Source organism: Meriones unguiculatus, chromosome 5 (genome assembly GCF_030254825.1).
Source record: "Meriones unguiculatus strain TT.TT164.6M chromosome 5, Bangor_MerUng_6.1, whole genome shotgun sequence".
NCBI lineage: Eukaryota > Metazoa > Chordata > Mammalia > Rodentia > Muridae > Meriones > Meriones unguiculatus.
Window position 1 is genome coordinate 52041301 of NC_083353.1, and position 25187 is coordinate 52066487.

The 25187-nt window shown below is 52.2% G+C and overlaps 1 protein-coding gene across 1 annotated transcript in view; it reads right to left on the bottom strand.

The window, feature by feature from the left end:
- Positions 1–1309: 1309 nt before the first annotated feature.
- The window catches only part of Iqsec1 (IQ motif and Sec7 domain ArfGEF 1), a 326390-nt gene continuing 302512 nt past the window's right edge, over positions 1310–25187 (bottom strand). The window contains 12 exon segments of the mRNA XM_021639271.2: positions 1310–3647; positions 3649–3939; positions 5028–5077; positions 8988–9164; positions 9712–9873; positions 11073–11172; positions 12097–12222; positions 13501–13530; positions 13896–14035; positions 16256–16422; positions 17566–17688; positions 20020–20181. Of these exon segments, the coding sequence (XP_021494946.2) occupies positions 3441–3647; positions 3649–3939; positions 5028–5077; positions 8988–9164; positions 9712–9873; positions 11073–11172; positions 12097–12222; positions 13501–13530; positions 13896–14035; positions 16256–16422; positions 17566–17688; positions 20020–20181 (1735 nt within the window). The 3' untranslated portion in view covers positions 1310–3440.

The window sequence follows — 25187 nt, forward strand, 5'->3', positions numbered from 1 at the left end:
TTAGCCAACGTGGAAGACAGGCAGTTTGCCTTGAGTCATGGCCCTGTTTTTGGATAACTGGGGACTGAGATCCTTCTTATCTTATCCTTCTCCCCATATGTTGCTCTCAGCCCCTGCTGGTACTGTTACCCATTTCCCCTCTAGCTCAGTGAGAGCCCCAAGGCCCAGTGTTTGCTGAGATGGACATGATGGGCATTGCTGAGCACTCCTGGCTCATCATTCAGTCTCTCAGCGGCACCCTCAAGCAGGCAACTTTGGGGAAGCTGTGTCCAGACAGGACAAGCCTGGTCACATCTGCAGGTCACACCAAGCCCTGAAGACCAGAGTAAAGTGATAAGAAAAAGTAAGACCCTGAGCCAGGCACAGGCTTTATGGGACTTCCCCAAGGACCTGTGTTATAACCTGGCTGGGCCTTCCTCACAGTACAGATGTCAGTCAGCTCCCTCCCCCACCACATAGCAACAGGGTGGCTCTCAGGTCTCTGAAAAGCAAAGATGCAAATCCTGATGCTTAACCCTTTAAAATGTGCTAGACAGCATGCTCCACACCAGGTGGCTGGGGACACTGATGGCACATTAGGGTGAACTTTATTTTCATATTACTATACAACTCACTTGGGAACTTAAAAAAAAAAATACAAACCCACAGCTTCACTGTTGTCCCTGGAAAGCCCTTTGTGACATTACCACCTGCTTCCCCTAAGGTACCCACCTGTCACCAGTTCCACAGATGACCAGAATAACTCATATCATTAGAGAAGGCCCCATGTGCATCCTCACAGTAGTAAATAGAAGTTTACTCAGGGGCCCTGCCTCTTCCTGTCTCTCCTCTCCTCAGACAAGGACCACAGTGCCTCAATGCCCTAGGTGACATGAGACATCAGTATGCTAGTAGCTTGTGCTTTCCAAACTAGTTCTGCTGTGTGACTCACAGGTCACATTCTCTGAAGACTCGTCTCTGTAACACAACACAGGATCCAAAGTCTCATTATCCTGACCCAATAACCCATGCAGTTGGGAACCCAGAGAGAGAATGAATATGCATGGAAGTCTGTAGAACCTACCCACTATCCTCAGCTTACCTCCAGGACACTTGGAAGGTAGGATAGGAGGAGCCACAGCCCTGGCTAGCCAGGGGGAGTGCAGGAGACTGTGGAGTGAGGGAGGCCCCACCCCACCCCACCAGATAAATTGGGCCTTCCTTGTTCTTGAGTGGTGTTCCCTCAAAAAGTGGGAGGGTGCACTTAACAGCCATGTCTTTTTTCAGAACCTCAAGTTCACGGTTGACTTACCACTGGCTCAGAAGAGGCTGAGAAAAAGCCGGCATATTTAATGTTACCACTCCAACTATTTGCCAACAGTAACACTGGTGTATTTTGTAAATGTACAATACAGAGAGCACAGCCCCACACGATTGGTGCCAGGTGACATGCAGAATAGTTTCCTTTCCTCGTCAGACAGTGTCCTTCGACTCAGGACAGACAGTGCATGGATTGTAAGCAAGGGACTCAGGGCACCATGAAGTGGGCAGCTCCTCACCAGCTGGCCCCAGTCAGATACACTATGCTTATCAGTTCTCTTTTTGTGCAGATGACGAGAGAAAGATGAGCCATGCCGAGAGAGGATGGGACAGGCAGGCCGGGCCACTGTGAGACAGAAGCCTGACCTCCATGTTGCAGGATTTGCTCTCTGCAGAGATACAAAGTGCTCAGTTTGCAGATCTGCTGGTTACGTGACCTTGACGATGACGACATGACGGGGATGAGAGGAGGGAAATGGGTGAACCCAGCGGGCCAGCAAGGTGAAGATGGGCCAGATCGGGATTTTGATCTCTTGTGGTTGGGCAGGCCGCGCTGGCACACAAGGTCCTAGACGCAGCCCACGGTCAGGCGGCAGCTCCTTCCTTTCTGAAAGGGCCTCCGCGCAGGCAGAGGCCACAGGCAGTCCTCAGGTCCTAGGCTTAGGAGCACAGCACTGGAGGCTGCGGTGGCTGGAAGGGCTGAAACTGTAAAGTACAGCCCGTGGGTGACTCAGGCACAGGAACGTGGGCAGCATGTGGCCCCAGGGGAGTGCATGGTGTCACACACGGAAGCGACAAGAACACAGCTGGGGCATGTGGGGCCTGGCAGCTCACTGGACCATGAGAGGCAGTGGGGGCTTCACTTGGCCAGGGCCAAGCACTCATTGGCCAGGCGCAGTGATGACACAGGGGTCACGAGCACATGGCTGCATGGAATTACAGTGATCGCTGTTGCCACTCAGAACACAACACGGGACACACACACCGCCCTGGGCCGCCCAGCGCTCACGCCACCCGCCTGCTGGGGCTGGGAACTGGATGAGGGAGTTATGGCATTGGGTAGACGAAGATGAGTGGTCATTGTGTTGGGGATGGGTCCCTCTGCCATGTGGGCCCTGGGAGGATTGTGGGAGAGGGTGAGTGTGGCTCACCATGTACAGAGGGAAGGAATGTAGAGCATGGGAGTTCAAAGTTATGGCAGCCAGTATAAAGTGTCTAGGGATCTGTGGGGCTGAGGTCCTGAGACAGCCAGCTCTAGACTGGTTGCCCAAGTGCTAGGGTACAGGTGACTGCGCTTTGCCTAGTTGCTTACTGGAGATAACAGCAGTTATAATACTGGTTACTTAGGATAGTACTCTGTTAATAAAATAGGGGGCTATACAGAGCAGAGAGGGGTATTATTAGACAGTCAGGTGCTGTGTTACTTGGCACAGTGAGTCATGAGCGTGTAAGGTTTCAGCCAGGCTAGAGGGGGGTCTCTTCGTATGAAAATATGGAAGGATCTGGGTTTGTTCTAGCAGGGTTTTTGGTCTACTCACACATTTATCTAGATTGACTTCCTGTCACTTAAGTGGCAGTCCTTAGGAGGTCTCTAGTGCTAGCTTTGTGGATGAAATGCTTATCTTCCACACATAAACACTACCTATACAGTATGTATATATATATATTTATATATTTATATATTTATATTATATAAAGTTTACTTACGTATTTTCATCACCCATATCAGGTCTACTTATTATTATTTTGCCCACTGCCAATAACAGAACAATGACACAGCCAGTCTGGGGGCTGGTTCTGTTGTGTCTGACTTTTCTATCTCATATTTTCCTTGCTAGGTTGGGTTTTCAGATGTTTACAGAGTGAGGGGCTGAGGGCTGACAGGGTGGGAGGCAGTTCCACTTCTCAGTCAGTGCCATGTCAAGGCCAATGGTGGCTGAGGCCCAGCCTTGGGCCAAGGGAGGCCTGGGTACCAGGGCTAAGCCAGAGTGGGAGCTCTGCTCCATGGAGGGTAAGCCCATGAGCCCACCCAGGTTGTGGGGGCGGAGGGAGTGGAAACAGTGGTGCCTTGGGCTGGTCTGAGGCTGGTGCCCGGTAGGCCCTCATGTGCCTGGTGTGTGGGAGGCGGCTGCCTATGCTGTCTACACAACTGTGCTGATGCCACTGGGCTTGGCCTTGCTGCTGGTGGGGGGCGGTGGGGCAGGAGGCTGCCCATGATGATGCACTGCATGCCCATGACCAGGGTGAGTTGTGGGCAAAGGCGGGTGGCTGTGCGCATGGGCCCCATATGGGGGGTGCCCGCCATGTGGGCCATGGTGGTACTGGTGGGTGTGCTGCAGGTGGGGGGGGTGGGTGGTAGTGGTGGTGGTGGTGATAGGGGGGTGGGTTCTGCTGCGCATGGCAGTACTGTGCATGGTGCCCATGCAGTGGGCCCTCTGAGGGCCCGGGATGATGGGCATGAGGGGGTCCTGGGGGAGGGCCTGACGGGGGGTGGACCTGGGGAGGGGGCTTCCCTCTCCTGCTCCCAAACAAAGAACCCAGGAGAGAGGAGGAGTTAGGCACGGGCTGGGGGGGGCGAGATGGGCACTCTCGTGTTGAGGTCGCTCTCCGGCGCATATGAGGACTGCTAATGATGGAGCCCTAAAAAGGAAATTCATAGAAACCAAAATTAAAAGATCTCAAAGCACACAGGCCAGACCAAGTTTTCCAAATTCAGAAGTCACCCACTGACTGCTGGGCCCGAGGGTGGGAAGGATGCGGGCTCGGCCTCACAGCCACTGTGTGGGGGCAGCTGGGGGCTGGTCCTGATGGAATTGGGTGGCATTTCCTTTCTGTGCAACAGCACAAGGATGCTTCTGCTCATGCTGTGCTGCTGCCAGACTGAACCATCAGCCCACATGACAGGGTAGGGTAGGGTGTTGTGAGCATGTGAGGCCAAGGAATGGCAGTGAGTGTGGAAAAGGAATGAACCAGATTCCTGTAAAGTTGGGCCTTAAGCTCTCCTGGGACCTCTGCCCATGTGGGGGTCCAGAGGTGTCTGGGAAGATGGTACCAAACAGGTAGAACCCTATAACCTTATCCTTGGGGGTGTAGGGCATGGCCTAGGACTTTCCTCGCAGCTGCCTTTACAAACCCAGGAGGAGTAAAAGGTCTGCAAGTTGAGTCAAGGTGTGGGCAGCAGGGAGCAATGGGGGTGGGGAGAGGGGAATGAATGAGAGCTCATGAAATCCACACTGACTCTTCCTTTCTCTCCGAAACTCCTCCTGTGAACTAGCGAAGCGATTCCATTGTGTCCTGACCCCAGACACACAGCCAGTAAACTCCAGGAAGTAAGCGATGGATGGCGGAGCATAGGGACAGGTGAGTGGGGCTAACACATCCAACAGTGAGAGCTGAGGATGAGTGAGGGGCGGGTGGCGCTTGCGCCCGGGGCGGGACCTGAAAGCCAGGACGTTTATCATGCTCAGGGACCACAGGGAACAGGGGTTAAGTGGAATGAGAACACAAAATCCACACCCTCCCTCTCCCCCACCCTCGGGTCAGAACAAGCAGTTGAGAGGCATGGATGCTTCTAGGCAGAGAAGCTGCATGCAGGGCGGAGGCAGGCAGGGCGGGAGGGCCAAGTCTGTGTCTCTGCAGGAAGGGGAGGGAAGAGCAAAAAAAGACAACATAGAAACCAAGGGTGGGTGACACAGGATGGCCAGCTGGACCGGGTGCTTCCTACTTACTTCCACATTGCTCTCTAGCGATCCCGCACTGCTGCGACGCCCTCGCTTCCCTGCCCAGAACATGCAATACCAGAGGTTAGACACGCACACCAGGCCTGGTGCCACTGCCGCCTGCCGCTGCCACTGCCCAGAACTGGGGCTGGCCCATGTGTCTGCCAGGTAAGGGGCTAGAACGGGCTCAGTGGGGAGGCTGGCAGCAGTGCAGTGAGGAGTTTTAAAAACAATGGCGTGAACAAACGCTCAGCGAAAGGGAGGAGATGTTTTTAAAACTAGGTCCAACTTTGTAATGCTTATCCTGAACTGTGTTTTTTTCGGGGAAGGGTGTCTGAGGTGTGGATGTGTGGACCACCGCCTCAAACTCTTGCCTGCTCACCTGACTCAGTGCAGCCAGCCTCAGCTAGGGTCTGGGGGTACAGCTTCTGCAATAGCACAATGCCCCTGATCCCCAGTGGATTTCACATATATATATGCATATCCACATGCATGCTCACACATATATATATATTCCTCTCCTTGACTTCTGGGGCAGAGCAGTTGGTCAAAGGGAAACTGAGTCTTGGGCCCCTTGTCCCAGGTGCCTCTGGGGCTGTCGGTTTAGTTTGTGCAGTGCCCTGGCTCCTGAGCCTAGCTCCCCTACCCAGAATACTGCAGTGCGCTTTAAGTCCAAAAGTGTCTGAGGACACAGCACATAGTAGGTACTCTTCAATGTATGCTGTTTATGTCAAAGGGAGGTGGGGTCTTCCAATAGCCCACTCATGCCTCTTCAGAAGCCGCTCCTTGCCTTCCTGTATGAGGGTGCAGAGGCATGGACTCCCTTCTGGATCTCTGGTAAGCTTCTGTGGGTGCAACTCTAGCTGTGAGTTGCGCACCATGCTGTGAGTCAGAGGGAAGCACCACAGCTGAGACAGGGCACGGGCTGCCTCCACTTATACATGTGTTGGTGGGCACTAGAAGATGAAGAGGCTGCTGTGTGCCTTTCGGGTGGCCATGGCCTATCACTGGGGGGCCTGAAAAGCTGCTCAAAGGAGACTGGATTGCACAGAAGTATCAGGTGGAGACAAGTATGGATCTTTCAGCCTTTGCCATGATCATGGAGAGGACCAATAGTGACATCCCCAAGCCTCAGATTCATGGGAGAATCTGAGTCAAGGGAATGTCATGATATCAGCTGCTGGGCATCCAGGGGAGATGATCCCCTCCTTTGGTGAGAAGAAAGGTTGTTTCCCCATCTGAAGGTACAAAAGAAGCTTCCCAATGAGGTCCAGGGACATGGCAGAAGCAGACTTTGAGCTGCAAAGGATATACTCACTACTGCTTAGGTTTTTGGCCTCAGTTCCCATCTGTGAGAAGGATATTTCCTGCCTCAAGATTGCTCTCTTGGGTGGCCTGGAAAGTGTGGCACCACACAGGCATGATGAGTGTGCCCTTTCTGTTGTCATTTTTCAAACAAGCTCTCAAGCACCTCTCAAGCTTGTGGCTCTCTAGGAAAGACCAGGTGTAATATATGCTGTAGCCTGAACTGGAGCAGAGAGAGGCTGTACTTACTGCCCAGGGGTGGGGTGCGGGCTGTAGTTTCTTCAATTTTATCTTTTCTACTTCTCAGCTCTCTCTATAATCAATCACAGAGCTGTGTGTTCACGGCTGCACCCCACCAGCCTGTTGAAACATTGGGCCAATGGGAAAAAGGCATGCTGGGTGCCTAGACTCACCCTCTGGTCTGCATGGTTGATCTGAAAGGCTCTCTCTCATATGGTCCTCAGAGCCTCAAAGCTGCATTGCAGAGGTAGGATGAACTCTCCTTTTCGCATTATGGCCTCAAACCTCACTCATTATTGAGGACAACAGACCAGTTCTAAGTTCTTCACATGCATTGACTTGTCATTGTAACTGGGGAAACTGAGGGCAAGAAGAGCCTGCTCAAGAATGGTAACAGAGTAATGGCATAAACTTCAGACAGCTGACTCCAGAGCCCATGCTACCCACAGTCTCTGCTGGACAACGTGCAGGAGGTGACGCAGCTCTTCATCTGCCACCAGTTCTCACAGGTGGACTCCCTGGTACAGGATACAGAAGCCTCATTGATTCCAGGGTGGCTTCTGTGTGGGAACCTGGAACTTGTCAGTAGCTGGAGAGGCCAGGCTGGACACAGCCACTTCAGTGTCTGCTGTGACAGCCCTGGTTCTTGTGGCTCAGGAAAGAGGACAGGCCTAAAGGTGGATCTCCTTCCATCTCCCAAAGTGAGGTGCTTATAGATGGGCTTGCCTGTGAGCCATCCCAGGTTCCTGCTGGGCTCAGGCTTTGTCCATGTTAGATGGGCTACTGCAGATCAGAGGCAGCTGCTCTCAGGGTACCCTGACCCAGAATAATGACAAAGGCCTGCATCTTCATGATAGCACACCTGACTATCATCACCTCAGGCTTAGCACAATGCCAACTGTGGAAAGTCAGGCCAAGTTGGCTGTCTGCTGGGGGCTGGTTGCCCAGGTCAAGCATCCTGCCTCCAGGTGCACTGCCAACATCTTCCAGGGTAAGCTGCTGCTTCACTGGACATCACACGTGGTCTTGGTCTGGCCTCAGATGCCTGGGATCCCCCTGAGTTTTTTGACCCTGGAATCCTTTCCTTGGCCAAGAAAGTACCAGTAACAATTCAGAGAGCAGCTGCATCAAAGATCTCCATCCTTGCAGGGATACAACGAGGAAAGTGTTCTACCCCATCCCTGAGCCTGCTGTCCTGGGTCTCAGTCACAGCAGGGCAACTGCACAGACTCAAACCACCCCAGGGCCCAAGCAGTTGATTGACATGGGCTGGGTTGAACAGGCCACTGGGAAGCTAGTGATTCTCAACCAGGAGTGATCTGACACCTAGCATTTCTGGAGATGCATCAGGTTGTCACAACTGGGCAAGTGCTGCTGGCCTCAGTGAACCCAGGCACAGTGCAATGGCAGACAGTTGTTTGCCCCAAAGTGTCTCCAGTGCTCAGGTTGAGAAGCCCTGGCTTAAACCCTCATGCTGGTGGTGAGCATCAGATCTTCACTATGGAAAAAAAAATGACAAAAATAAAACTCAAAAAGAAAAAAAAATTCCCGAGAAATGAGAAAGCAGTATGAAGCAGAGCTGGGTGGGAAGGCTGGGAGGGAGTGCTGGGCAGGCTCCGAGGGCCCCACCTCACTCAAGGGCTGAGGCAGGCTTAGGGGCTCATGTGCCTCCTGAGGGACAATAAGCCCAGGTCACACTGCTCCATGCACACTGACTGGCTAGACACTTGTGGTAACTAAGGGGCTGCTGCTCTGGCAGCGTCTGCTTCCACTCCAAGGCTGGATGAGGCCACTGGTAGCAGCTTCCAGAAGCTCACAGTACTCTCTACCTCTAAGAAATCTAGGAGACTTGGGGGTTCCTGTCTTCTGAGGTCAAATGGCTGGCAGCAAATTAAAATTAAACCACACAAATGAGAAAACACCATTGACAGAGAACAGCTTCCGCCAGGGTTTCCCCACACCCTGCCACACCTACTGTAGCAGTGGCTTCTGGGTAGATAGGGGTCTGGAATTCTTAGGAAAGGAGCCCTACGAAAAGCAAAACCAGGACAGTGAGTGGCAAAGGGGGTTCCCAGACAGCTCAGGAGGCTTTGCTCCATTTCATTCATTAGTATAGAACACACAGCAGCAGAGAGCACTTGGGGAGCACCAGCCTGACGCTCTTAGCCTTAGAGCAATTGGTACAGGGGAAAGCAATAAAGACCCCAGGAGAAGTAGGGAAATGGGGCACCATCCCTGGCTGTCTTGCACAGACTGTCTCTTGGACACTTCTGTATTCTGCTACCGTCCTGGGGTGCTCATGGACATCCAAGAGCATTGTGTCCATGCCCAAGCAGCCCTTTCCAGCACCGTGCCTGCCCATGGATGCCAGGCCTCAGCCCTGCATGCACCAGCTGGGAGGGTGCTTCTCAGCCCAGCTCTTACCCGCTTCTGAGAGGTCTCTCAGGGAGCTGCTGAGGGCGCTACGCTTGAGGCCCTCACTGCTGGCATAGCTGTCATCCAGGCAGGCCCTGCTCAGTGTCCCGTTGCCTGACTCCTTTTTGAGGCTGGAGCACTGTGACATGCTGGGCCGCACGACACCCTTCTGCTTCTCGAGCTCCGCTGGAATAGAGCAAAAGGACCAGTGAGAGGCAGTGGCCACTGTCCTGGGCCCTAGCTCCTGAAAATAGGGAAGGAGATTCCTGGGAAAGGAGAGGGGCACAATGGCATCCTAGAGGTCCAGCTGCCTGTCCTAACAAAGACTAGCACTTTCAGGCTCAGGAGGGCTGCAGGTTAGGCCTGGATTGGGAAAGGAGTGGTCACAGGAAGAGGTGGGGCCACTGCAAAGACCTAGACCCAGAACTCCAGCAGTTACTGGGCCAGAGTGATGATAAATATCAAATGGCATAAGTCAGCTCCACAGTGACCAGAAACAAGGGCCAAGACAAGCAGTGTGCTGAGGGGAAGGATGGCTCCCCAAGAGCTGTCTTAGCACATAGTTGGGGGTGGGGTGACAAAGACTTGTATATCTCATTGCTGTACCACAGGGAGTTCTGGCACCAACCACTTCTGAACGTTGTCATTGCCATGAGGTAGGAAGGCTCCCTGGGTAGACCACTTAGGACTTAGGCACTATGGAGTGCTTCTCGGTATCCTGCCTGGGACTTACACTCTATCCGGTGTTTCTCCATCTCCTGCACTTCAGCAACAGACTCCCGCAGATCATCAGTGAACTTTTTCCGGTCCTGAGGATTGGGAGCGTTGAAGTTTATTAGCACTTTGATATCTGCTCCAGGGACAGCAGACGTTAGCCGGATGCCATTGGGGTAGTCTGCAGGGAAGGAGAGGAAGGGCCATAGAGTCAGAAGTCACTGTATGGTCCACTGAATTCTGGATAGCAAAGCCATTTACTCCTGAATGGCCTTCAATTGTGGCCGGCTTCCTTGGGGTTACCATATCCTCTACCCCATATCAAACAATCTCTCTCAGTAGTATGGCTCTCTTGAAAGTAAAGGCCTCTGGATGAGCATCTCCCTGAGGCACAGGGAAGTGAGTACTGAGTGGCTCCAAGCTGAAGCCTAAGTTATCTAAATCTGACGTGAAGATTTAGATATAGACTGGACAATTTTCCCCAAATCGTTCAAACCACATATGTGCCTGAAGGAGGCATTTCCACCGCAAGGTGACTGGTGCTCCCATCTGGCATCTGGGCTGGAAGGCATATGGACATAACCATCAGCATTCACAGTCTGGCTTTACTCCTGGGCCCACTATGTCTCTGTTCTGGCCTGAGCAGGCTGAGTTCATCACCCTCGTAGGGTATGGACTGAGTAGCCCAAACCTTGCCAGCTCCAAGGTGAGAAAGGGTTATGAGGGGACAGGGCAGGTATCTTTCTGCCCCTCAGTCTGAGGAATAGAAGTGCTGAAAGTCTCAAATGCAGGTTGCTAGAACTTGTGGCCAGCTGTGGCTGACAGCTTTCCAGAAACCTACAGGTTAAAAACCTGGTCAGATGACGGTACCACCCTATCCTAAAAAGAGGAGGGGTTCCCCATTAGTACAGAACCCCTTAGCCCTGCTACACACACTAAACAGGGCAAATGTCCCAGCTCAGGGACTCCTGACAGAAGTCAGAAGACAAAGGAGAAGAAAACAGCAGGCTGGGGAGAGGGGGCCAGACCTAAGCAATAATGGGTCCACAGGTGTGAGCCAGCTCTGGGCCTAACTACACTATACTGTGGAGAGCACCTAAAGGTAGGCAGTGCTTTGCCCACATTACAGACCAGGGGTTGGTCCCAGGGTAATGAATTCTCAGCCTCTATGTCATCAGACTATTCACCGAATTCTTCTCTTGGACATGTCATAGATGCACCCACTTCTGCTGGAAAGCCTTGTCCCTAGCAAAGTACCATTCTATTTGTCTAGTCTGAGAGGAAAGGAGTATGTACCCAGAAGGCTTAAGTCCCAGCTGGAGGTGACCAGGATGAGGGAAGAAACAGGCCCTCTCACATCCCACAGGTCCCAGGACTTACACTGGTTCTCGAAGAGGAGGACCTGCATGCCGTAGAGGGAGAAGGACTGCCGGAAGCTGTATGTCACTGAGTTCTTCTTCTTCTGGAAGATCTTGGTGACCTAGGGCAGCAGAGGTGGAGCTGAGCTGCAATGTCTGTGTGGAGTAGAGGCTGGGGTCCTCATTCCATGTTGGTTGGCACCAAAGCCCAAAACACAACAGAGGGGCAGGTGCCCATGCTTTCAGATGGGCACTTAGAGCTAGGGGTAACTTGTTCAAGAGTTTGAACCTTCAGATCTGAGTGAGGTCTCTGCCCTTCACAGTAGGCACTGTTACCAAAGGGTCCAGAGGCCAGCCAGTAGGGTAACTGTGTTGGTTAGCTTATGGCATGTTGACACACTAGACTCATCTGAGAAAATTCCTCTATTAGAGCAGCTGGTAGGCAAGTCAGTGGGGCATTTTCTTGACTGAGGTAGGTGGTGCTGCATCCTGGGCAGGTGGTCCTGGGTTGTATAAGAAATCAAAGTGAAGAAACCAGTAAGCAGCATTTCTCCATGATCTCTGTTTTCTTTTGGTTCCTGCCTGACTTCTCTTCAAGATGGACTATATATAAGCTAAACTAAACCCTTCCCTCATCAGGTTGCTTTTGATCAGGTATATATCACAGCAATAGAAAGCAAACTGGGAGGGGCGCTTACCTGCCAGGTTGGGGGTGTGTGACCCAGTAAGCAGGGCAGAGTCCTACACTGCCAAGTGGCAGTGATACAGTTGGGAATGGCATGTGTAGGTTAGAGACTGTTCCACTAGAAGCCTTAAGAATTTCATGGAGCAGCAGAGTGGGGCCTTCATTGCTCAGGGTGCAGAGTCCTGCAACACTGAAGTGCTCTGGAGTCAGGCCCCTTGGCTTTTCACATGGGCCAAAGAACACCACTGCTCATGGCATGAGTCCGAGTCTCTCTTGAACACATGACTCTGGGCTAGTGCCCTTGTTCAGACATGGGCATAAGGACACCTGGGCTCCCAACTGCCCGATACCCTCCACATACCACCAGGAGGTCATTGAATAGGAAGATCTCTCGCTGGTGCAGTCCCAGCTTCTGTGGTTTGTTGGGGTCTGGAACTTCGAAAAGCCGGCAGTAGCAGACCAGCCGTCGATGGGGAAGAGAGAGCACCTGTGTATGGAAAGACACCTGACTATGGTCACCTGCTCTCAGGGGCCTACACGGAAGCACTGCTACCACTCTGTCCCCAGAGGCACTCTCAGATTCTTGACCTCTGCTCTCCAGCAAGACTGCATCTGCTACACCCCTTTCCCATGTGTTCAGATAGTTCCCTGATGCGTCACAGAAAACTCAATGCCAGACAGGAAGTCATGTGTACTGATTCCTTCAAAACTGCCTTCACTTATCAGCCCTGTTTCTGCAGACAACCTTCCCAGAGTTCTCTCTACATGAGGAAACTGAGGCATGCAGAATTTAGAGTAGTTGGTGCTGCAGGACACTGCAGAACCTTGCTTTGATTTGAATCTCTGGAACATCTCCCCAAACCCTACCACTGGTGCCTTCTGATGCCTTATAGATAGCTGGAGCCACTCTGTGGATCTGGCCAGGGCCTTGTCCTATACTCTGCACACATGCTGCTACATGTATTATCACTGGTTCACAGGAGCACCCCACAACTGAACCATAGCCAAGCTATCACCCTCCAAGCCAGACGGCAAGCCAATATTCTGAGGTTGAAGGGGTGAGCCATCAGCAAGACCCAGCTCTGCTCTGGGCATCTTGGCTCTCACAGGACACAGGTGGTTTTGTAGAGTCAACCCTCTGGACCTGCTCACAGAAAGTCACCTAGCTGCCAGCTGTTTGGTGGAGCCACTAAGTTTGGGTCCTGATTTCAATGAGTGGGCTGCAGGTGGCCAGAGCGGAGACAAGAGGACAGGGTTTTTGGAGTGTTTCCCTGGGCAGTCTGGAATGGGGGACTGCCCTTAGAGGGCTGAAGACAGCTAGCTAGGTATAATGAAGACTGCCAGGCATGTGCTTGCTTGTGTGTTTTGGGACATGGGTAGCCAAACATGGGGTGGCTGGGATAGCAGAGGTATTAGGTATGACAGGCAGGGACAGAGCTAGGGCAGAACAAGGAATTCATGGAGGGGAGTTGGGGAGCCACAAAGGCCCTTTAGTGGCCACATAAATGTCCTCTCAGGCACAGCGTCTAGGTCTTCGGCCAGCAAAGTACCCACAGGAGAGGCCAGGAGCCCATCTGCTTGGCTTGCCACCATCACCTTTCTTGAATGGCTTAAGGTCTCAGGACCCACTGAAGTGTGATGCTGGGTAATTTATGAAATTGAGATTTGGCTTTCTCTAGAAATTAAGTTGGACTCTGTAGCAGCCCTGAGGCTTGGCAGAGGAACTTCAGATGGGGCATCAGAGGAAGAGCAGAGAGTTACTCACACAACCAAGCCCGTGATGCAGGGATCCAATCTGTAGGAAAAACAACACACAAAAAGTAAACTGACTTTCCCAAAGATAACTTGTGTCCCTACCTCTGCCCAGAAGACATGTTCTTTCTTTCCAGCCACCAGCATGCCCAGGAGTACTGCCAAAAAGAGGCCTTGGTTTGCTGTGGTCTCTTGGAGGATCTAAGTGCATCCCTAAGCCAGTGTCGAGCAGGCACAGACCACATGCCACTGTCACCCATTAGTCACCAAGGACTTCATGTTCTCAGGTTAACAGCTGCAAGAGGAACTACTTAGAAAAGCTCCAGCCGTGGCTAGGAGGGCCCTTCCAGTGGTGGCAGAGCTGACCCAGGGTTACACTGGGGGTGGGGGATCAGGCCCACCGCATACCGGCTTCTTGCCCACGATGAGCTTCTCAACCTTCTGCACCTGGGACACATGGTCCTCATTGGTCTTCAGTTCTCGCTTACGGATCCGCTCATAGATCCCAATCAGTGTCTCCCGGGGAATGTCTTCACCGTCATCCACACCTGGTCAAGGAACAGTGGTTAGACAAGACAGTGGCTGGGGTTTGGGCAGCAGTGCCTCCATCAGCCTTGGGCCCCCAGATTCACATGTCTCTAGCTGGAACCAGCAGAGTCACAACCTTTCCAGGGCCCCAGTTATGGGTCCCCTCAAGTCCTCCCACCAGAATGGGGGCTGTGCCACCTTCTAAGCCATGCACACAGACCTTTATAAACATATATCTTACAAATGAAGCCAAGACCTTCAACATGGCCACAATGGTCCCAGCTCCACAAATGAGGCTACAGCAGTGGTTCTCAGCCTGATGCTGCGACCCTTTAATACAATTTCTCATGCTATGGTGACTCCCAACCATACAATTATTTTGTTGCTACTTCATAACTGAAATTTTGCTACTGCTATGAATCATAACGTAAATATCAGACATGTAAGATATCTGATACCTCTTCAGGGTTGCAATCTACAGGTTGAGAACCACTGGGCTCTGCACACTGAAGTGTGAGTCAGGCTCTGAGAGACTTGGAGCTAAGCCCTATTTAGGTCTCTTCCCAGCTCACAACTATGGGAAAGCGAGCTTTGGTGTCCTCCTTTGTATAGCAGGTCACCAAAAGCATCAGCGATACATGGGCTTGTCACAGAGAAACTAGGGAGACTCATGGTGTGTCTAAGCCACCTCTGCAGGGCTGGCTGTGGTGTTGCCACCTGAGAGCTCATGTCTCTCCACTGACTGCCTTTGAGGAGCTTGTCTCATGGGAGATGACACACATGCTAGCGAGTGAAGTTCCCACTCACATCCTACATGAGCCACTCAGACACCTGTGTGCCTCCCAGACAAGGACCACAGCATGGTGAGAAAAGACACTATACAAATGGTCTGAGAAGAAGAACAACAGCAGCAGGGCTCTAAGAACTGAGCCCAAGACCTTCAGGGAGGAGGTGTGGCCTGGTGAGACAGGGGATACATTGGAGAATTTTCACTTTCTGTTTTTAAAAGATACACTATAGGCTGGCAAACTGGCTTGGTGGATAAATGTGCTGGTTGCCAAACCTGATGACCTAAGTTTGATCCCTGAGACCCCCATGGTGGGAGAGAACTGACTTCCCCCAAGTTGTCCTCTGACTTCCAAACATATGCCCTGGCAGCACAGGGCTAATCGCAGACGCTAGTGAAAGCTATGGAAAAAGAAATCATAACCTGAATATTTTGCGTTATCCCTGGATTGAAAAGGAATGCAAGAAGAGGAGCACTTGTCCAGTATGGAACAGCAAGAATTGATCTTGAAAGAAAGGCTTTTCCTTGGTTGTGTTTCTCCTATATACCCTGACCATGGTCCTGGTAGCTCTTTCCAGGGCAGTTCTTTCACAATGCCCTGCCTTATTTATTTATGTATATTGCTGTTTTGCCTGAATACATGTGCTTCCTTAGGAAGCACAAGTTTCCTTGGTCAACACGCAGCTGAGGGCCTCATGCAATGAGCCCTCTCTTGGCCTGCTCCTGGCTCAACTGCCCTGGTCCACTCAGTACTCTTCTCTCCTTCCATAAGACCTGCAGGAATCACTGGTGTGCCTGGAGCTCAGCTAGGGCCACCTCCCAAGAAATGTGGGGTTCTCCTAGCCTTCTTGCTACAGTGGTTCTGCCAGCAAAGGGTGAGTAACGACACCAAAAAAGTTCACAGGAATTGGAGAGCACGACCCAGGGGCATCCTGCACGGGGGAGGAATGACAGAGCCACAGTTGGCACCAATAATCTGATCAAGTGTAGGCCAGCTCTGCTCCTTTAGGTAATCATGCACTGTATCTCCAACAGATGTTCTCATCTATAGCCAAAGGCAGCACCTGTCCGGCTGGGACTCAACATGCCTGCCTCCTGTACAATGCATGGGGTTTCTGACTACTACCTCTGTGAGCAAACACCATGCTAACACTGGGAATGGCACAGGGGGCGCCCTTTTAAAATGCATCTGTTAGGTAAAGCTCCACAGGAGGCAGGTCCTCTCTGCCCTTGGGGCAAGGAGGCTCTTCCTCCCCTGTGGTAAGGGGCATGTGTGGCACAGGCTGCGCTGCACTCTGCTGAGCATGTGTAGTGCTGGGCTCCCTAAAGGGCCCTCTGTGCCAGGCCTATCAGAACTCAGATCTCAGGTACATGTGTCTCCTCTCACTGTGTCTGGGCCCTCAGGGCAGAGGGGAGCAGGGTGAGGCGGCAGTGTGTCCTGCTCCTGGCTCACCTCGGAGGTTCTTGACGAAGTCCTCCAGCTTCATCTTGCGCTCAGGCTTGACATTGGGGCTGTACATGTCTGTGTTGAGCAGGATGATGGCGAAGGCCAGAATGAAGATGGTGTCTGGGTTCCGGAACTGTCGCACCACCCCAGGGTTGCAGACACAGTACCGCTGGCTGGGAGGACAGGGAGCTGGTTAGGATCCCTAAGCCTTGCACTTGCTGCTAAGCTAACCTAACCTTTGGCTGATGTAGTCCCTCATGTCCTCATCCCAGTGAGACTGATTACTGGCTGTCCAGACCTCCCACTGCAGCTAGCTCTCGAGATCCAGTTCACTCATGGGAGGGCCCTTTCATTCTCTTACCTGGAGTGAGAACATCTCAGTAGGGTAATGTAGGCCACCTAGGACCACCGTGAGGAAGCCAGCTTCCCTGCACTATGAGCCTCACAGTTCCTGCCTGAGACCTCTGCCTTCAGCAGCTGACCCAATGTTCCACTCACTTGCTCTGCCTCACTGGTCACCACAGATGTCTTTCCCCAACAGCCTCTCTACTGGAGACCTCACGGACGGTCAGGGACAGAGCAGATGACTGTATCTATGTGCAGAATAGCTGCAAGTCAGCCTTCTCCAACCAGGCCCAGCTGAGTGCTGCTCCCTCCAGGAAGCCACCCTGGAGTGGTCTACCTTCTGTGTCCTCATTCCTCCTATCCAGTGGATAGGAGTCTTCTCTACTCAGCCTCAAGCATGGAGGCCTCAACATGGCAGCTCTGTACACTATCCCAAAGAGAATGACTACAAGTTCACTGTGACCATTCAGGTGCTGGGATAAACGGACCACTTCATCTTTCCACCCTTCTCTCTAAGTGCTAGTACCTTCCCCACCTCACAGGTGGAGAAGGGAGGCACAGGGAAATTAAGTAGTCTGTGTAAAGGCACAGCAGGGAAGTGGAGGATTCAGTGAGTAACCCAGGTCATGTGGCTTTATAGCTCGTGTGATGGGTTATCACAAGACACTGTAAGCCTGGGAATGGAAAACTGCCTCCAGAAAGCCAGAAAACTTTGAGACAGTGATCAGAATGCTAGCAGTGGAGACATTAACCTTTGAGCCTTGGTTTCCTCATCTGAAAAATCAGAATAAGGTCTGTCTTTCCAAACTCCATGTGCCAGGAGCCAGCGACCCTGCCTGGTGCCTGGTATACAGGGAACCATTTATGCATTTATGCCTGTACTGCTGTGACCCTGGACCCCTGCACAGCCAAGTGGGGCATGTCCCTCCACTAATGTAGTATATCCCACTTCACCCCACACAGGGCCTGACCTGAATGCCTCGATGAGCCGTTCCACTTTCTGAGCCTCCCCCTGGACTCGGATGTGTGCCTGGAACTTCCGGAGGGCTTCATCGAGCTCCATGGCAGAGAAGTCCATCTCATCCACAACGCAGCTGGAACAGAGATGGATGGCTTGTGAGAGCAGCCGCATGCCCATAGGGGTGGCATAGCCAATGTAATCACATGATGGGGCTTGGGCCTCAAGAGTCATGGGTCCTTGAATCTACGGGGAGAAACAAGACTGCCTCTGGGAAGCCTGTACCTCAGATTTCCAGGTTTCTGAGACATCTTGAGACCCCAAAGTTGTAGGGGACATATGTTTTCTGCATGTATGCCATTCTCCAAGGATGTGGCTGTTCTCCAATAGAGATCAGCACTGCAGTTCACATATTCTACGGGTACACAGTGGATGGCCCATGCAGAGAGCCCTCAGGCACCAGACAGGGTGTATGCCCAGGCAGTAATCTTGCTCTCATGTGGAGGGAACAAGATTGGCAGGGCTTGGCAAGAGCCTCTCAAGAGCTGCCTTGAAGACTCTCTAGTGTGAGGGAGCAGGGCAGGAGAAGAGATAGGCACACCTTCAGTTCTCTCTGTGATGAGGCCTGAGTGGAGAGGATGGGGCTAACGAGGCATTCCCCAGGATGGCCTAGTGTCCACCACACCTCTGAAAGCAGCTATAGCCACAAAACTAGAATGGATTGTGGTGGTATCATAAGCCAGGGGCCTGTCCTCACTCCTGGGCCTGTGCTGGGACCTAAGGAGTGCAGCAGACAGGCAGAATCTGGGCAATTCAGCAACCCTCCAGGAGGCCTGGGAGGTGGGCTGGGGGCCTGGCTACTTCCTGAGGCCAGTGCTATTTTCTAATGGGAGTAGAACAATGGAAGGATATCCTGAGACCAGAAATTCAGTGGGTGGGGGTGGGGGTACTAACAACACTGTGGCAATGGATCTGCTTTCCTTGCACCTTGCTCTTCACGCTGATTAGTGAGAGGAGGGGGAAGAAACACCTGAGGACATGGAGAGCTCTGCTGCATGCCCTTGTCTAAGAAGTGTCAACCTTCTGCTGGCACCTGCTCTGTGGCAGCCTCCACCAAAGCTTGGTCCTTTGATTTGTGTGCCTGCTCATGTCTACATGCACATGTGTAAATGCAGGAAGGGTTTCTGTATCAGTGCATGTGTGGGTGTGTCAGCACCCAGGCCCGCTCCCTCAGACCTGGTGTCTTGTGTGAAAAAGGCACAGTGCTAGCCACCATCTCTCTGAGATGGAGGCGGAGGGGCAGTAGTCCTTGTCAAGCTGCTGAGATCCACTGCAGAACACCCACCACAGGACACGCCTGTTCCATCTCTATTCCCCAGCTGCTGCTGTCCTCTGTGTAGCACATGGCAGGGACGATTCTATGTACCCTTCCCAGTACTGACTTCTCCCCAGGGCTCAGCATCTCAGTATTTCTGCCAGTTGTGACATCCCCCAGTCACAGGACTAGGCACAATCCTAGCAGAGATAGCTAGCGGGCCATGTGCACAGGGAAGAGACACTGTGGAGAAACTGTGCATCCTTCTACTAGGGTAGACAGTAAGCCAGTACTCACAACAGAAAGTAGCTGGAGGATGGGCCCCAGAGCCCTCCTCTCTGCAGGGTTTCCAATAGCCCAGTGTCATATACTCTAGCTTTCAGGGATGTTGGAATGTGACTGAGTGCTGCTCACCAGGGAGATGGGATTGTGGGTTAGGCATAAGCAGGGCTACTTCTCTATGTTGGATGGTCAATTGTCAGGTTAAGGTGGCCACACAGACGTGGGTCACTAGAAGATTATTTGTTATGGCAAGAGGCTCTGGGGGTTAAGAGGAAGGACTATGGGAGATAGTAGAGTCTATATTAGACACAGCTGGCCATATGTATGTGGCAGGGTAGGGATATAAAAAAATGGCATGGGGTGTTGGTTTGGGCAAATAAGACTGGGTAGTGGCTGGGGTTGAGGTGGGGTCAGTTCAGGCAGCTCTCTGCATACCTGGGCTCCCCAACCTCAGATTCATCAACTGTGGGCCCAAAATAGTTGAAAACAAAACAAAACAAAACAAAACAAAACAAAACAAAACAAACCAACAAATTTTGTCCATGGTGACTTCTTTTTTTAGGTGCCTCCTATACAATTGCCTATACAGAGCATTGGCGACATGGGGATATTAGTAACTCTGAGATACTGATGTCTGCAGGAAGATGTTTGACAAATGAACATTTTAGGATGTGCCTTGAGCATCCCGGGGTTTTGGTCTCTGTAGATGGGTTTAGGATTCATTCCAGGAAAACAAGAGGCAACTCTATGTGCCAGCAAGCAGCATGCTTGACGCTGCAAGAGTGAATGTAGGTGATGTGGCATATGAGGGATTCCATGGCTGACAGCGTGTTGTGCATGTGGACTAGGGCCCTGACCCCCCAGACTTACTCGAGCACATCACGGTTGAACTGCTTCTGCCGGTTTCCCAGGAACTCACCGATCATCTGGCGGCTGAGGCCCTTGCGCTGCAGCAGGAAGTGGGCCACCCCCACTGGCGTGTCGGGCACGAAGCCGCGCTCAATGAGATACTGGATGCCCTTCTCAGGCTTCCTGGATGGGATGGACATGAAGAATACATTCAGTAATGACTGCCTGGCCCCTGGAGCAGGGGGAGGGGTGGGTCTTGTAATAGGTGTTCCATATCCTCCCACTCTGTTTATCTGTGTCAGCCCCTAGCCCTTGTCGCTTTGTCTTCTCCTCCTATGTGGCATGGGTGCTGACTTCAGAGTTCAAAATGACATCCTGCCTTGTCTGGTTCCAAGCCCTTTATTCAACTGCCTAGATTCCATGCTGGCGCTGGGGAGGCTTCTGTGGATGATAAGAAACATAATTCTCAGAATTACCTACAGACACTTCTGCAAGCATTAACTACACCACACAGTGCAAGATTTGTGCCTGCTCTTCCACATGGAAGCTGCTGCTGACAAGTGACAGTAGGGATGCTAACACCGGGCCACGATTATGTGCAGTTCCTGGACTCACACCCGCACCGCACCCATTCCTCCCTCTCCCATCTCTCTCCTCTTCCCCCCACCCCCCTCCCAGCTGCATGGCCTGCCTTGGTGTAAGGACAGTTAAGTCAGAGCTAGAGCTAGGGGTGGGAGGGTCCCCTGAAGGTAAGGGAGTCACAAATCTCAGCTGCACCAGGGTCGTCCTAGCTTGACAGCAAGAGTCTCAGGGCTAGGAAAGGCTGGAAAAATCAGCAAGCAGCCTGCAAAGACAACCATAGCTCTTCCCTGATTGGTCTCTAGCTCTTTCCTGATTGGTCCCCTTTCTAACCTTACTTTGTATGCACATTCATCCAATCAGAGTCTAGCTGACACCCTATAAATCTGGACCTTCCAGGGCTGTACGAACAGAAGACTTAGTGCGCCCTCAATGGAGAAGGAAGAGGGGTGGAGTAGGAAGAGGGAGGGGGTAGGAAACAGAAGACTGCCATAGAAAGAAAAGGGAATTGCTAAGAGGCAGCCTCTAGGATCTGAGAAAAGGCCACTAAGCAGGGGGACTCATTTCTGCCTCAGTCACCAGAGACACAGGACTGCAGCTTTGAGACTTGCTGGAGGCCTGCTCCTGCTTCTTCTGCCAGTGACCTGCTGACTTGCACTGCAAAAGGACTACACCTGGTTGGCCCCCCAAAGTCTGAGAACCCCAAATTATAAGTCTCTTAGTTGGTACCCAAAGCCTGCTGGGAACATGGACATGTAACCCCTGCTGTCTTGGCATGCAGAAGCCAAGCCCACTGCAGACCCAGAGGTGAAATACTACAAACCCCTTGCCAATCTGTGGTTACCAAAGGCATCAGCACTCCTACTGTCCCATCCAAACTGTCACTCCCATAGCAAATAGTTTCCCTATTTTCCCTTATGTGTCTGTGCTTCCCCCCCCCCCCCCCCCCCCGAGGAAAGCAGGACAAGAAGCTAGTTGGAGGCAGGAAGAACAGCAAGAAGCTGTTGTACCTACTGACAGGTTCAACAGGACCACCCAGGCTTTCTCTGTAAAGAAGTACCTCTCAGCAGGAGGAAGCACAGAGGCTAGACTTCTACCAGAGGCTTTAACATTGGCTCTGTTGGGGAAGCCAAGACCCAGGAAGGTGTCTGGGGCAGCACTACCAGGTTAGGTGAGCCCCCCACCCCCATCCTCTGCTAGGGTGTGGTCTCATTAGCTAGGTCCTCAGGGGATAAGGGACCATACAGGCCACACACAGCAGGTATAGACAGAGCCTATATCCTACCCTGGCTCCAGAGCAGATCATACTACCTTTGACACTGGACGGCTATGGAGGGGCAACTGAGGGTCCATAAAAGGGAGGGGAGGGGTGTCCTGTGATTCAAACAGGCTTCTTCCAGCCCCTGGCCTCTGGTTTCCTGTCTGTCTTTGTGTAAGCCCAAACCCTTAGCTCACCTGGCAGGGAGGTCCTGTTTTCACAGAAGGATGACATGAGTGAGTTTGAAAATAGCTGTACAGGTGACTCTCAGGATATGTGTTCTGCTCTGCTCAGTTCAGCAGACCACTCAGAGCTGTGTGGAACCCCTAGGGCCAGGCTGGCCATTGGATCAGCGTGGCTCCCTTTCCCTCTGCAGTCACTGAGAGCTGTTAAACAGTGAGGCACCCTCTAAGTCAGCCCAGGCACACCCAACTCTGTGCCCACTGTATGGGGAGACCAAGCACATTCTCTTATTCCAGTGGGCAGAGGTCTATTCTTCCGTCTCCTGGGTAGGACAAAACAAGTACCAGTGTCTATTGGTCCTTTGACAGCAGTGTCCTGGAGCTATGCTAAGTCCATGAAACTGGCTAGCCAGGTCCTGGCACAGCTGGTAATGAAGTAGCCCAAGATGACCTGGTCATTTCCTACCCCCATAATACTCTGCCCCCTGCTTTGGCATACTCTTACTTCTTTGTCTGCTCCCGTAATTATACACAGACCCATGATATAAGGGCTCCTTGACAGGCTTCTCTGACCAGATGTTCCACAAGGTATGAAGCTGTGGCATCTCCCAGGGCACATATACTTCAGGTTAAGGTGCCAGGCACAGAACCTGAAGTGAACACAGGGCTGCTGGCACAGCCAAGGGGGCTGGGAGCCTAAACAGGGATAGGCCCTTAAGTGCAGAAGAAAGGGTCTTTCTAAGCGAGGCCTAGGGATACTCTCTAGGTAGAGGCCCACAGAGGGGTCCCAGGTTGCTTGGCAGTGGGGACTGAGGAGAGAAAAGGAAGAGTAGACAGCAGAATGAATGGGTGTAGAAGCCTGAATGCTTAAGATCCAATTTCTGTGTTCTAGAAGTTTCCCTGGCTGGTCTGATGGGATCAGAGTCAGGACACCATATTGGCCAAGCTAGGGGCACTCTAGCACCCAGTCATTGCACAGAGGAGGAGCAGGGTGGAGGTCAACTTGAGACCTGGTCTTTGCTGCTGCTTCTGTTGCTGTTGTGTGTGTGTATGTGATGGTGAGGGGTACAGTAAGCAAAGCTCAGACTTACAATCCTTAACAGCTACTGCTTGTGACCCAAATCCAGGGCAGAAGGGACTGACCCTATCTAGATATCACAGAAGAGAGGAAGCCACTGTCCCTGGGGCTGAGGAGTACTTACTAGTAACTGCAAACTATTTTGAGGGGTGGGATAGACAGGGGGGACAGACTGTAATGAGGGGTAGCTCCAGGGCCCAATGACAGCCCGTAAGAGGCTTCTTGCAGGAGTGACTATCTCATACCGGCCTCCAAGCAGGTGGACAGCCATTTTGCTGCATGTGCATGCTGTGTAGCCATTGCAGGACAACCTTGTAGTCCTTCCTCCACTGTGAGTGAGGCAATCCCTGCCCTGTGTGCACATGGTGGCCTCTATTCAGGCTTCCCTGTAGGAAGAAAGCCAAGGACCTGCTTTGATCTTTGAACTGTAAGTAGAGGGATGTGCCACAGTTCCCTTTGGCTACCTGCCATAGGCCAACGAAGTCCCCACCCTCCAAAACCATGTTTTCTCATTGGTGTGTGAGGCAGGGAGGGATCTGGCTATGGAGACAGATAACAGGAAGCCTGGGCTTAAATCTCAGTTCCACTTGCTGGTTGGGGACCCTGAGGCAAGTTACCTAACCTCTCAGAGGCCTTTGTATCCTAGGGATGACCGGGTCATCTGGCAAGAATGAGGCAGGAAATTCAAGCTGAAAGCTTCGGCCAAGCCCCTAGGAACTATGCAGACTCTAAGGAGAGAACAGGCCACCTCTGAAGCAGAGGGACACCACAGCAGCCTGGACAAAGTGTGGCTTCAAGTGCATGGTTGGAGAGACTGGGGCCTTCAGAAGAGGAGCTGTGTAAGGGAGTTAGGAGGGTTCCTGGTGGAAGGAACCACTCCCTTTAGAGACAACAAAATGAGGGGTCAGAAGAGTCAAGTCACTCAGCTCCAGGGTGCCCAGCAAGATAGTTTAAATACTCTGATGCCTCAGGAAGCCTCCAAGCCTCCCTAAGCCACCACCAGATGCCACAAGGGAAAGTCAGTACATACTTCAAGGACACAGCATCAGAAAGTGTTTCTCTTGCCTCTATGCCTCACCCACCTCTCTGTGTAGACATAGAGTTCCTTTTGAAATAGGCAGGAGGTTAGCAGTGAGCCCACTCACACACAGTTCTACCCGGCTATCTACTTCTAGGTCTGGCATGCTTGCCTCCTCTACAGCTGGTTAAGCCAGCTTTCCTAGACATCAGGTTGATTCAGACTCAAGTGTGACTAGGAGTCCACATTTGTTGTAGTTACTTTCCTCCACCTGGGTCTCTCTGGTCTCTATCAATCCCCTACATGTTTTCAGTGGTAATAGGAGCTATGGATAACTCTGGGTGAGGACAAGAATGAGACTGTGAAATGACCTTATAGAACATGAATGCTCATTTGGCTCTCCCACAGCCAGCTGCACAGGGCCAAGAGCCTCCAAGGCTGAGCTGAGCCTGACGGCAGACACCCATAATACCTCCTGAAATGGCAGCTGCAGCCAAGCCTTTGTCTCAAGTCTTGTCCAAGTCCTGGGTACAGGGACCCACACCCATTTTCCAATTGTGCCCAAATGAGGCTCAGAGACACAGGGATACACTCTGGGTCCCCCTCTGCCTGGGTCTTCTGGATTCCTGCCTTCTCTTAGAGCTGCCTTCCAGATGTGCAGCTGGGGCCTGGACAAGGGGCTGAGCATCTTGGGGCCTGAGACAGGAGCCTGAGGACATCAGGAGGTGGCACAGGCTCCTTAGTGATGCTCTCACCACTTGCCTTACTTTCTCAGCTCTCCCATTTCATTTTTCTTTTTCTGGCTCACTGTGGGTCACCATGCAACCCTCTGCAGACCTCTGGACAGATAGGTACCTCACTTGTTAGAGAGGTAGTAGGACCTACATGTCCTAAAAGGTTCTCAGAAGGGGTGCAGGCAAAAGTGGGGCCTGCAGGGAGGAAGACACCAGAGACTCTCAGAAGAGCCCTGGGCAGTGGTAGAAGAGATAATCAGGAGGCAGTGACTGGGCGTGAAGGGAGAGGGGAATAAAGGTTGGATCTTATGGATAGGGACCCAGAATGGTACTAGGACTG